This window comes from Oncorhynchus kisutch, unplaced genomic scaffold (genome assembly GCF_002021735.2).
Source record: "Oncorhynchus kisutch isolate 150728-3 unplaced genomic scaffold, Okis_V2 scaffold719, whole genome shotgun sequence".
Lineage (NCBI taxonomy): Eukaryota > Metazoa > Chordata > Actinopteri > Salmoniformes > Salmonidae > Oncorhynchus > Oncorhynchus kisutch.
Window position 1 is genome coordinate 125,040 of NW_022262664.1, and position 13,225 is coordinate 138,264.

Below are 13,225 nucleotides of genomic sequence, written 5' to 3' on the forward strand. Positions count from 1 at the left end.
ACACATGGTTAGTAGATGTTATTGGTCTCATACACATGGTTAGTAGATGTTATTGGTCCCATACACATGTTTAGTAGATGTTATTGGTCACATACACATGGTTAGTAGATGTTATTGGTCTCATACACATGGTTAGTAGATGTTATTGGTCTCATACACATGGTTAGCAGATGTTATTGGTCTCATACACATGTTTAGCAGATGTTATTGGTCTCATACACATGGTTAGCAGATGTTATTGGTCTCATACACATGGTTAGCAGATGTTATTGGTCTCATACACATGGTTAGTAGATGTTATTGGTCTCATACACATGGTTAGCAGATGTTATTGGTCCCATACACATGTTTAGTAGATGTTATTGGTCACATACACATGGTTAGTAGATGTTATTGGTCCCATACACATGTTTAGTAGATGTTATTGGTCACATACACATGGTTAGTAGATGTTATTGGTCCCATACACATGTTTAGTAGATGTTATTGGTCACATACACATGGTTAGTAGATGTTATTGGTCTCATACACATGGTTAGTAGATGTTATTGGTCACATACACATGGTTAGTAGATGTTATTGGTCCCATACACATGTTTAGCAGATGTTATTGGTCTCATACACATGGTTAGCAGATGTTATTGGTCTCATACACATGGTTAGCAGATGTTATTGGTCTCATACACATGGTTAGTAGATGTTATTGGTCTCATACACATGGTTAGCAGATGTTAGCGAATAAACTCAGTTTAAGTTTTGAAGTCTTCACTATTATTCTGCAGTGTAGAAAATAGTAAAAAATAAAGAAAAACCCTTGAATCATCGGAATGTCATTCTAGATCATCTGGTTGTCATTCTAGATCATGTGGTTGTCATTCTAGATCATCTGATTGTCATTCTAGATCATCTGATTGTCATTCTAGATCATGTGGTTGTCATTCTAGATCATCTGATTGTCATTCTAGATCATCTGATTGTCATTCTAGATCCTCTGATTGTCATTCTAGATCATGTGGTTGTCATTCTAGATCATGTGGTTGTCATTCTAGATCATCTGGTTGTCATTCTAGATCATGTGGTTGTCATTCTAGATCATGTGGTTGTCATTCTAGATCATCTGGTTGTCATTCTAGATCATGTGGTTGTCATTCTAGATCATGTGGTTGTCATTCTAGATCATGTGGTTGTCATTCTAGATCATGTGGTTGTCATTCTAGATCATCTGGTTGTCATTCTAGATCATCTGGTTGTCATTCTAGATCATCTGATTGTCATTCTAGATCATGTGGTTGTGATTCTAGATCATCTGGTTGTCATTCTAGATCATCTGGTTGTCATTCTAGATCATCGGATTGTCATTCTAGATCATCTGATTGTCATTTGCTGGTTAGGGTTGGGGTTAGGGTTAGGGCCCACCCGCCAACAAATGTCTGTCTACGCTGCTGGTTTGGGTGAGATCGTTTTGGACTAGACTGAGCATCAAACTGGAAGGACTGGGCTTGTTTTAAGGGCTAGGTAACCAGTGTGTGTAAGCTGATTATCAGTAGTCAGGCTAATTTGAGCGTTAAGCCTGATGGGCCATATGCTGATTGACCCAGCACCCTGAGTCTCCTCCCCCTCAGCCAGACACTCACCTGTTTCTCCCCAGTTACCATCACAGCTGTTTCAGATCATCTATTATCTCTCTCTCCCTCCCTCTCTCCGTCTCTCTGGGGGTGGAGGGGTGTTGTTGACTTCTGAGTTGGCATGACGATCTGACACCCTGCTGTCCAGAGCCTTCTGTCCGTTTCCACAGTGACCTGATCCCATTCCGCTATTCTGTTCTCCGAGTTCCGGACCTGTGGAACACCGAGTGGATTACCGCTGTACACACACGGAGTGAGTTCAGAGAGAGGAGAGATCTGGGAACGCAGTGAGGATGCCGGTGCAGCAGATCTCCGTGGTCCCCGCTCGGGAGATGGCCAATAACGGCCGGAGCGCCCCTCGCTCCAAAGACAAAACCGAGGTAAGCCCCTGACCTATAACCTCTGACCCCCTAGCCCTGACCTTAACCTGAACACAGAGTCTGTGGAGCTCTCTGAATGAACTGTGGTCCTTTCTGCTGTGTGTGTGTGGGGGGGGGGGGTAGTGTGTGTTGGCTCTCTGTCCTGAGGGGAGGGTTATTCTATATATTCCTATCTATACCCAGTAGTATGTGTTGGCTCTCAGTCCTGAGGGGAGGGTTATTCTATATATTCCTATCTGTACCCAGTAGTGTGTGTTGGCTCTCTGTCCTGAGGGGAGGGAGGGTTATTCTATATATTCCTATCTATACCCAGTAGTGTGTGTTCGCTCTCTGTCCTGAGGGGAGGGTTATTCTATAACATCCTATCTATACCCAGTAGTATGTGTTGGCTCTCTGTCCTGAGGGGAGGGTTATTCTATATATTCCTATCTATACCCAGTAGTGTGTGTTCGCTCTCTGTCCTGAGGGGAGGGTTATTCTATAACATCCTATCTATACCCAGTAGTATGTGTTGGCTCTCTGTCCTGAGGGGAGGGTTATTCTATATATTCCTATCTATACCCAGTAGTGTGTGTTCGCTCTCTGTCCTGAGGGGAGGGTTATTCTATAACTTCCTATCTATACCCAATAGTGTGTGTTGGCTCTCTGTCCTGAGGGGAGGGAGGGTTATTCTATATATTCCTATCTATACCCAGTAGTATGTGTTGGCTCTCTGTCCTGAGGGGAGGGTTATTCTATATATTCCTATCTATACCCAGTAGTGTGTGTTGGCTCTCTGTCCTGAGGGGAGGGTTATTCTATATATTCCTATCTATACCCAGTAGTATGTGTTGGCTCTCAGTCCTGAGGGGAGGGTTATTCTATATATTCCTATCTGTACCCAGTAGTGTGTGTTGGCTCTCTGTCCTGAGGGGAGGGAGGGTTATTCTATATATTCCTATCTATACCCAGTAGTGTGTGTTCGCTCTCTGTCCTGAGGGGAGGGTTATTCTATAACATCCTATCTATACCCAGTAGTATGTGTTGGCTCTCTGTCCTGAGGGGAGGGTTATTCTATATATTCCTATCTATACCCAGTAGTGTGTGTTGGCTCTCTGTCCTGAGGGGAGGGTTATTCTATAACTTCCTATCTATACCCAGTAGTGTGTGTTGGCTCTCTGTCCTGAGGGGAGGGAGGGTTATTCTATATATTCCTATCTATACCCAGTAGTATGTGTTGGCTCTCTGTCCTGAGGGGAGGGTTATTCTATATATTCCTATCTATACCCAGTAGTGTGTGTTGGCTCTCTGTCCTGAGGGGAGGGAGGGTTATTCTATAACTTCCTATCTATACCCAGTAGTGTGTGTTGGCTCTCTGTCCTGAGGGGAGGGTTATTCTATATATTCCTATCTATACCCAGTAGTATGTGTTGGCTCTCAGTCCTGAGGGGAGGGTTATTCTATATATTCCTATCTGTACCCAGTAGTGTGTGTTGGCTCTCTGTCCTGAGGGGAGGGAGGGTTATTCTATATATTCCTATCTATACCCAGTAGTATGTGTTGGCTCTCTGTCCTGAGGGGAGGGTTATTCTATATATTCCTATCTATACCCAGTAGTGTGTGTTCGCTCTCTGTCCTGAGGGGAGGGTTATTCTATAACATCCTATCTATACCCAGTAGTGTGTGTTGGCTCTCTGTCCTGAGGGGAGGGAGGGTTATTCTATATATTCCTATCTATACCCAGTAGTATGTGTTGGCTCTCTGTCCTGAGGGGAGGGTTATTCTATATATTCCTATCTATACCCAGTAGTGTGTGTTGGCTCTCTGTCCTGAGGGGAGGGTTATTCTATATATTCCTATCTATACCCAGTAGTATGTGTTGGCTCTCAGTCCTGAGGGGAGGGTTATTCTATATATTCCTATCTGTACCCAGTAGTGTGTGTTGGCTCTCTGTCCTGAGGGGAGGGAGGGTTATTCTATATATTCCTATCTATACCCAGTAGTGTGTGTTCGCTCTCTGTCCTGAGGGGAGGGTTATTCTATAACATCCTATCTATACCCAGTAGTATGTGTTGGCTCTCTGTCCTGAGGGGAGGGTTATTCTATATATTCCTATCTATACCCAGTAGTGTGTGTTCGCTCTCTGTCCTGAGGGGAGGGTTATTCTATATATGCCTATCTATACCCAGTAGTATGTGTTGGCTCTCAGTCCTGAGGGGAGGGTTATTCTATATATTCCTATCTGTACCCAGTAGTGTGTGTTGGCTCTCTGTCCTGAGGGGAGGGAGGGTTATTCTATATATTCCTATCTATACCCAGTAGTGTGTGTTCGCTCTCTGTCCTGAGGGGAGGGTTATTCTATAACATCCTATCTATACCCAGTAGTATGTGTTGGCTCTCTGTCCTGAGGGGAGGGTTATTCTATATATTCCTATCTATACCCAGTAGTGTGTGTTGGCTCTCTGTCCTGAGGGGAGGGTTATTCTATAACTTCCTATCTATACCCAGTAGTGTGTGTTGGCTCTCTGTCCTGAGGGGAGGGAGGGTTATTCTATATATTCCTATCTATACCCAGTAGTATGTGTTGGCTCTCTGTCCTGAGGGGAGGGTTATTCTATATATTCCTATCTATACCCAGTAGTGTGTGTTGGCTCTCTGTCCTGAGGGGAGGGTTATTCTATATATTCCTATCTATACCCAGTAGTGTGTGTTCGCTCTCTGTCCTGAGGGGAGGGTTATTCTATAACTTCCTATCTATACCCAATAGTGTGTGTTGGCTCTCTGTCCTGAGGGGAGGGAGGGTTATTCTATATATTCCTATCTATACCCAGTAGTATGTGTTGGCTCTCTGTCCTGAGGGGAGGGTTATTCTATATATTCCTATCTATACCCAGTAGTGTGTGTTGGCTCTCTGTCCTGAGGGGAGGGTTATTCTATATATTCCTATCTATACCCAGTAGTATGTGTTGGCTCTCAGTCCTGAGGGGAGGGTTATTCTATATATTCCTATCTGTACCCAGTAGTGTGTGTTGGCTCTCTGTCCTGAGGGGAGGGAGGGTTATTCTATATATTCCTATCTATACCCAGTAGTGTGTGTTCGCTCTCTGTCCTGAGGGGAGGGTTATTCTATAACATCCTATCTATACCCAGTAGTATGTGTTGGCTCTCTGTCCTGAGGGGAGGGTTATTCTATATATTCCTATCTATACCCAGTAGTGTGTGTTGGCTCTCTGTCCTGAGGGGAGGGTTATTCTATAACTTCCTATCTATACCCAGTAGTGTGTGTTGGCTCTCTGTCCTGAGGGGAGGGAGGGTTATTCTATATATTCCTATCTATACCCAGTAGTATGTGTTGGCTCTCTGTCCTGAGGGGAGGGTTATTCTATATATTCCTATCTATACCCAGTAGTGTGTGTTGGCTCTCTGTCCTGAGGGGAGGGAGGGTTATTCTATAACTTCCTATCTATACCCAGTAGTGTGTGTTGGCTCTCTGTCCTGAGGGGAGGGTTATTCTATATATTCCTATCTATACCCAGTAGTATGTGTTGGCTCTCAGTCCTGAGGGGAGGGTTATTCTATATATTCCTATCTGTACCCAGTAGTGTGTGTTGGCTCTCTGTCCTGAGGGGAGGGAGGGTTATTCTATATATTCCTATCTATACCCAGTAGTATGTGTTGGCTCTCTGTCCTGAGGGGAGGGTTATTCTATATATTCCTATCTATACCCAGTAGTGTGTGTTCGCTCTCTGTCCTGAGGGGAGGGTTATTCTATAACATCCTATCTATACCCAGTAGTGTGTGTTGGCTCTCTGTCCTGAGGGGAGGGAGGGTTATTCTATATATTCCTATCTATACCCAGTAGTATGTGTTGGCTCTCTGTCCTGAGGGGAGGGTTATTCTATATATTCCTATCTATACCCAGTAGTGTGTGTTGGCTCTCTGTCCTGAGGGGAGGGTTATTCTATATATTCCTATCTATACCCAGTAGTATGTGTTGGCTCTCAGTCCTGAGGGGAGGGTTATTCTATATATTCCTATCTGTACCCAGTAGTGTGTGTTGGCTCTCTGTCCTGAGGGGAGGGAGGGTTATTCTATATATTCCTATCTATACCCAGTAGTGTGTGTTCGCTCTCTGTCCTGAGGGGAGGGTTATTCTATAACATCCTATCTATACCCAGTAGTATGTGTTGGCTCTCTGTCCTGAGGGGAGGGTTATTCTATATATTCCTATCTATACCCAGTAGTGTGTGTTCGCTCTCTGTCCTGAGGGGAGGGTTATTCTATATATGCCTATCTATACCCAGTAGTATGTGTTGGCTCTCAGTCCTGAGGGGAGGGTTATTCTATATATTCCTATCTGTACCCAGTAGTGTGTGTTGGCTCTCTGTCCTGAGGGGAGGGAGGGTTATTCTATATATTCCTATCTATACCCAGTAGTGTGTGTTCGCTCTCTGTCCTGAGGGGAGGGTTATTCTATAACATCCTATCTATACCCAGTAGTATGTGTTGGCTCTCTGTCCTGAGGGGAGGGTTATTCTATATATTCCTATCTATACCCAGTAGTGTGTGTTGGCTCTCTGTCCTGAGGGGAGGGTTATTCTATAACTTCCTATCTATACCCAGTAGTGTGTGTTGGCTCTCTGTCCTGAGGGGAGGGAGGGTTATTCTATATATTCCTATCTATACCCAGTAGTATGTGTTGGCTCTCTGTCCTGAGGGGAGGGTTATTCTATATATTCCTATCTATACCCAGTAGTGTGTGTTGGCTCTCTGTCCTGAGGGGAGGGTTATTCTATATATTCCTATCTATACCCAGTAGTATGTGTTGGCTCTCAGTCCTGAGGGGAGGGTTATTCTATATATTCCTATCTGTACCCAGTAGTGTGTGTTGGCTCTCTGTCCTGAGGGGAGGGAGGGTTATTCTATATATTCCTATCTATACCCAGTAGTATGTGTTGGCTCTCTGTCCTGAGGGGAGGGTTATTCTATATATTCCTATCTATACCCAGTAGTGTGTGTTCGCTCTCTGTCCTGAGGGGAGGGTTATTCTATAACATCCTATCTATACCCAGTAGTGTGTGTTGGCTCTCTGTCCTGAGGGGAGGGAGGGTTATTCTATATATTCCTATCTATACCCAGTAGTATGTGTTGGCTCTCTGTCCTGAGGGGAGGGTTATTCTATATATTCCTATCTATACCCAGTAGTGTGTGTTGGCTCTCTGTCCTGAGGGGAGGGTTATTCTATATATTCCTATCTATACCCAGTAGTATGTGTTGGCTCTCAGTCCTGAGGGGAGGGTTATTCTATATATTCCTATCTGTACCCAGTAGTGTGTGTTGGCTCTCTGTCCTGAGGGGAGGGAGGGTTATTCTATATATTCCTATCTATACCCAGTAGTGTGTGTTCGCTCTCTGTCCTGAGGGGAGGGTTATTCTATAACATCCTATCTATACCCAGTAGTATGTGTTGGCTCTCTGTCCTGAGGGGAGGGTTATTCTATATATTCCTATCTATACCCAGTAGTGTGTGTTCGCTCTCTGTCCTGAGGGGAGGGTTATTCTATAACTTCCTATCTATACCCAGTAGTGTGTGTTGGCTCTCTGTCCTGAGGGGAGGGAGGGTTATTCTATATATTCCTATCTATACCCAGTAGTGTGTGTTCGCTCTCTGTCCTGAGGGGAGGGTTATTCTATAACATCCTATCTATACCCAGTAGTGTGTGTTGGCTCTCTGTCCTGAGGGGAGGGAGGGTTATTCTATAACTTCCTATCTATACCCAGTAGTGTGTGTTGGCTCTCAGTCCTGAGGGGAGGGTTATTCTATATATTCCTATCTATACCCAGTAGTGTGTGTTGGCTCTCTGTCCTGAGGGGAGGGAGGGTTATTCTATATATTCCTATCTGTACCCAGTAGTGTGTGTTGGCTCTCAGTCCTGAGGGGAGGGTTATTCTATAACATCCTATCTATACCCAGTAGTGTGTGTTGGCTCTCAGTCCTGAGGGTAAATCTATTTGAATTCAATTCCTTTTTGACAGCATTCCTTTTGATTTCAACAAAACCTTCCATCCATTTAGGACATAGAGGTGCTGAAAGTTGACCCGTTTTGCAAACCCACCATATCATGACACATCCAACTTAAAAGCTTACAAACAGGGTTGTCAAACTATTTTATAATTTATTTTGAAAGAGGTCAAACTGTTTGCAACAGGGTATACTGCTCCTCTACTAATGTGAAAATTAAAGAATCTAATTACACATTTTTAGAGTAGAGGAGTGAGACTTCAGAATGAATACAGACATTTCTCCTGACTGTAAAAGATGTACCTCTGAATACAGACATTTCTCCTGACTGTAAAAGATGTACCTCTGAATACAGACATTTCTCCTGACTGTAAAATCTATACCTCTGAATACAGACATTTCTCCTGACTGTAAAATCTATACCTCTGAATACAGACATTTCTCCTGACTGTAAAAGATGTACCTCTGAATACAGACATTTCTCCTGACTGTAAAAGATGTACCTCTGAATACAGACATTTCTCCTGACTGTAAAATCTATACCTCTGAATACAGACATTTCTCCTGACTGTAAAAGATGTACCTCTGAATACAGACATTTCTCCTGACTGTAAAAGATGTACCTCTGAAAGTGGAACCTATATGCATGTATTTTGGAGTTGAGAGAGATTACCAGATGTTGTCAATCTATACATACTGCCGTGCAGAACATACTAGATATACAGTCTGATATTAAACTGTGTCTATCTTCAATCTATACATACTGCCGTGCAGAACATACTAGATATACAGTCTGATATTAAACTGTGTCTATCTTCAATCTATACATACTGCCGTGCAGAACATACTAGATATACAGTCTGATATTAAACTGTGTCTATCTTCAATCTATACATACTGCCGTGCAGAACATACTAGATATAGATATATATATCTTCTCTCTGTCGTCTCTCTCCCTCTTTCTCTCTCTACAGAGTATTAAAGGTCCAGGTCGGTCAGGCAGTCGATCCAGCAACATCTTGAAGGTATTGATTGGTTGATTGGTTGACAGCAGTCACTGCTGATTGGTTAGAGGTGAAGACGTGTGCTGTGATTGGTTGTTGAAGTGAAGGAGTGTGCTGTGATTGGTTGTTCCAGGCCAGCAGTTCTACAACAGGATTGGCTCCTGGCAGTGTTTCCAGGACAACTCCCTCCTCTCAGGACATCTGCAGGTGAGACTGTTACCCAGCGGTGCCTTCAGTTGGCTTGAACGTTTGCTAAGTTGCGGAACGGTTTGTACTGAACGACACATTTCCCCAAAACGTTTTATTAAAGAGCCCATAAAGAACACGTACCATACATACACAACATATCTTCTCTGTCTTTACTAAGGAGCGTAGTCAGTCACATGTTCAGGTTCGATTTGGGCTGTATGGAGCAAATATTCCAAGAGTCTGAATACGTATACAATTTAGATTAAGCCACACAAAAACAACAGAAACAAACAAAAAGCCCATAAATGACATGGTAAGACCCGTACGATATGTCAGGAACTCTGACCGGGTAAGACCCGTACGATATGTCAGGAACTCTGACCGGGTAAGACCCGTACGATATGTCAGGAACTCTGACCAGACACCTTCACACTTATAGGTGTTGTCTATGTTGCAGGATTGATGTAATTCTCTCCATGTCAGTTCCCCACGTAGACCTAATGACAGGGTAAGACCCGTACGATATGTCAGGAACTCTGACCAGACACCTTCACACTTATAGGTGTTGTCTATGTTGCAGGATTGATGTAATTCTCTCCATGTCAGTTCCCCACGTAGACCTAATGACAGGGTAAGACCCGTACGATATGTCAGGAACTCTGACCAGACACCTTCACACTTATAGGTGTTGTCTATGTTGCAGGATTGATGTAATTCTCTCCATGTCAGTTCCCCACATAGACCTAATGACAGGGTAAGACCCGTACGATATGTCAGGAACTCTGACCAGACACCTTCACACTTATAGGTGTTGTCTATGTTGCAGGATTGATGTAATTCTCTCCATGTCAGTTCCCCACATAGACCTAATGACAGGGTAAGACCCGTACGATATGTCAGGAACTCTGACCAGACACCTTCACACTTATAGGTGTTGTCTATGTTGCAGGATTGATGTAATTCTCTCCATGTCAGTTCCCCACGTAGACCTAATGACAGGGTAAGACCCGTACGATATGTCAGGAACTCTGACCAGACACCTTCACACTTATAGGTGTTGTCTATGTTGCAGGATTGATGTAATTCTCTCCATGTCAGTTCCCCACGTAGACCTAATGACAGGGTAAGACCCGTACGATATGTCAGGAACTCTGACCAGACACCTTCACACTTATAGGTGTTGTCTATGTTGCAGGATTGATGTAATTCTCTCCATGTCAGTTCCCCACGTAGACCTAATGACAGGGTAAGACCCGTACGATATGGCAGGAACTCTGACCAGACACCTTCACACTTATAGGTGTTGTCTATGTTGCAGGATTGATGTAATTCTCTCCATGTCAGTTCCCCACGTAGACCTAATGACAGGGTAAGACCCGTACGATATGTCAGGAACTCTGACCAGACACCTTCACACTTATAGGTGTTGTCTATGTTGCAGGATTGATGTAATTCTCTCCATGTCAGTTCCCCACGTAGACCTAATGACAGGGTAAGACCCGTACGATATGTCAGGAACTCTGACCAGACACCTTCACACTTATAGGTGTTGTCTATGTTGCAGGATTGATGTAATTCTCTCCATGTCAGTTCCCCACGTAGACCTAATGACAGGGTAAGACCCGTACGATATGTCAGGAACTCTGACCAGACACCTTCACACTTATAGGTGTTGTCTATGTTGCAGGATTGATGTAATTCTCTCCATGTCAGTTCCCCACGTAGACCTAATGACAGGGTAAGACCCGTACGATATGTCAGGAACTCTGACCAGACACCTTCACACTTATAGGTGTTGTCTATGTTGCAGGATTGATGTAATTCTCTCCATGTCAGTTCCCCACCTAGACCTAATGACAGGGTAAGACCCGTACGATATGTCAGGAACCCTGACCAGACACCTTCACACTTATAGGTGTTGTCTATGTTGCAGGATTGATGTAATTCTCTCCATGTCAGTTCCCCACGTAGACCTAATGACAGGGTAAGACCCGTACGATATGGCAGGAACTCTGACCAGACACCTTCACACTTATAGGTGTTGTCTATGTTGCAGGATTGATGTAATTCTCTCCATGTCAGTTCCCCACGTAGACCTAATGACAGGGTAAGACCCGTACGATATGTCAGGAACTCTGACCAGACACCTTCACACTTATAGGTGTTGTCTATGTTGCAGGATTGATGTAATTCTCTCCATGTCAGTTCCCAACGTAGACCTAATGACAGGGTAAGACCCGTACGATATGGCAGGAACTCTGACCAGACACCTTCACACTTATAGGTGTTGTCTATGTTGCAGGATTGATGTAATTCTCTCCATGTCAGTTCCCCACATAGACCTAATGACAGGGTAAGACCCGTACGATATGTCAGGAACTCTGACCAGACACCTTCACACTTATAGGTGTTGTCTATGTTGCAGGATTGATGTAATTCTCTCCATGTCAGTTCCCCACGTAGACCTAATGACAGGGTAAGACCCGTACGATATGTCAGGAACTCTGACCAGACACCTTCACACTTATAGGTGTTGTCTATGTTGCAGGATTGATGTAATTCTCTCCATGTCAGTTCCCCACGTAGACCTAATGACAGGGTAAGACCCGTACGATATGTCAGGAACTCTGACCAGACACCTTCACACTTATAGGTGTTGTCTATGTTGCAGGATTGATGTAATTCTCTCCATGTCAGTTCCCCACGTAGACCTAATGACAGGGTAAGACCCGTACGATATGTCAGGAACTCTGACCAGACACCTTCACACTTATAGGTGTTGTCTATGTTGCAGGATTGATGTAATTCTCTCCATGTCAGTTCCCCACGTAGACCTAATGACAGGGTAAGACCCGTACGATATGTCAGGAACTCTGACCAGACACCTTCACACTTATAGGTGTTGTCTATGTTGCAGGATTGATGTAATTCTCTCCATGTCAGTTCCCCACATAGACCTAATGACAGGGTAAGACCCGTACGATATGTCAGGAACTCTGACCAGACACCTTCACACTTATAGGTGTTGTCTATGTTGCAGGATTGATGTAATTCTCTCCATGTCAGTTCCCCATATAGACCTAATGACAGGGTAAGACCCGTACGATATGTCAGGAACTCTGACCAGACACCTTCACACTTATAGGTGTTGTCTATGTTGCAGGATTGATGTAATTCTCTCCATGTCAGTTCCCCACGTAGACCTAATGACAGGGTAAGACCCGTACGATATGTCAGGAACTCTGACCAGACACCTTCACACTTATAGGTGTTGTCTATGTTGCAGGATTGATGTAATTCTCTCCATGTCAGTTCCCCACGTAGACCTAATGACAGGGTAAGACCCGTACGATATGTCAGGAACTCTGACCAGACACCTTCACACTTATAGGTGTTGTCTATGTTGCAGGATTGATGTAATTCTCTCCATGTCAGTTCCCCACGTAGACCTAATGACAGGGTAAGACCCGTACGATATGTCAGGAACTCTGACCAGACACCTTCACACTTATAGGTGTTGTCTATGTTGCAGGATTGATGTAATTCTCTCCATGTCAGTTCCCCACATAGACCTAATGACAGGGTAAGACCCGTACGATATGTCAGGAACTCTGACCAGACACCTTCACACTTATAGGTGTTGTCTATGTTGCAGGATTGATGTAATTCTCTCCATGTCAGTTCCCCACATAGACCTAATGACAGGGTAAGACCCGTACGATATGTCAGGAACTCTGACCAGACACCTTCACACTTATAGGTGTTGTCTATGTTGCAGGATTGATGTAATTCTCTCCATGTCAGTTCCCCACGTAGACCTAATGACAGGGTAAGACCCGTACGATATGTCAGGAACTCTGACCAGACACCTTCACACTTATAGGTGTTGTCTATGTTGCAGGATTGATGTAATTCTCTCCATGTCAGTTCCCCACGTAGACCTAATGACAGGGTAAGACCCGTACGATATGTCAGGAACTCTGACCAGACACCTTCACACTTATAGGTGTTGTCTATGTTGCAGGA

At 44.1% G+C, this 13,225-nt stretch overlaps 1 protein-coding gene across 1 annotated transcript in view; it reads left to right on the top strand.

Moving 5' to 3' along the window:
- Positions 1-1,155: 1,155 nt before the first annotated feature.
- LOC116361498 (E3 ubiquitin-protein ligase MARCH7-like) overlaps positions 1,156-13,225 on the top strand; it is a 43,924-nt gene continuing 31,854 nt past the window's right edge. Inside the window, exons 1-3 of the mRNA XM_031815966.1 lie at positions 1,156-2,005; positions 8,981-9,031; positions 9,144-9,217. Coding sequence (XP_031671826.1) covers positions 1,919-2,005; positions 8,981-9,031; positions 9,144-9,217 — 212 coding nt within the window. The 5' untranslated portion in view covers positions 1,156-1,918. The remainder of the gene's footprint in view (positions 2,006-8,980; positions 9,032-9,143; positions 9,218-13,225) is intronic.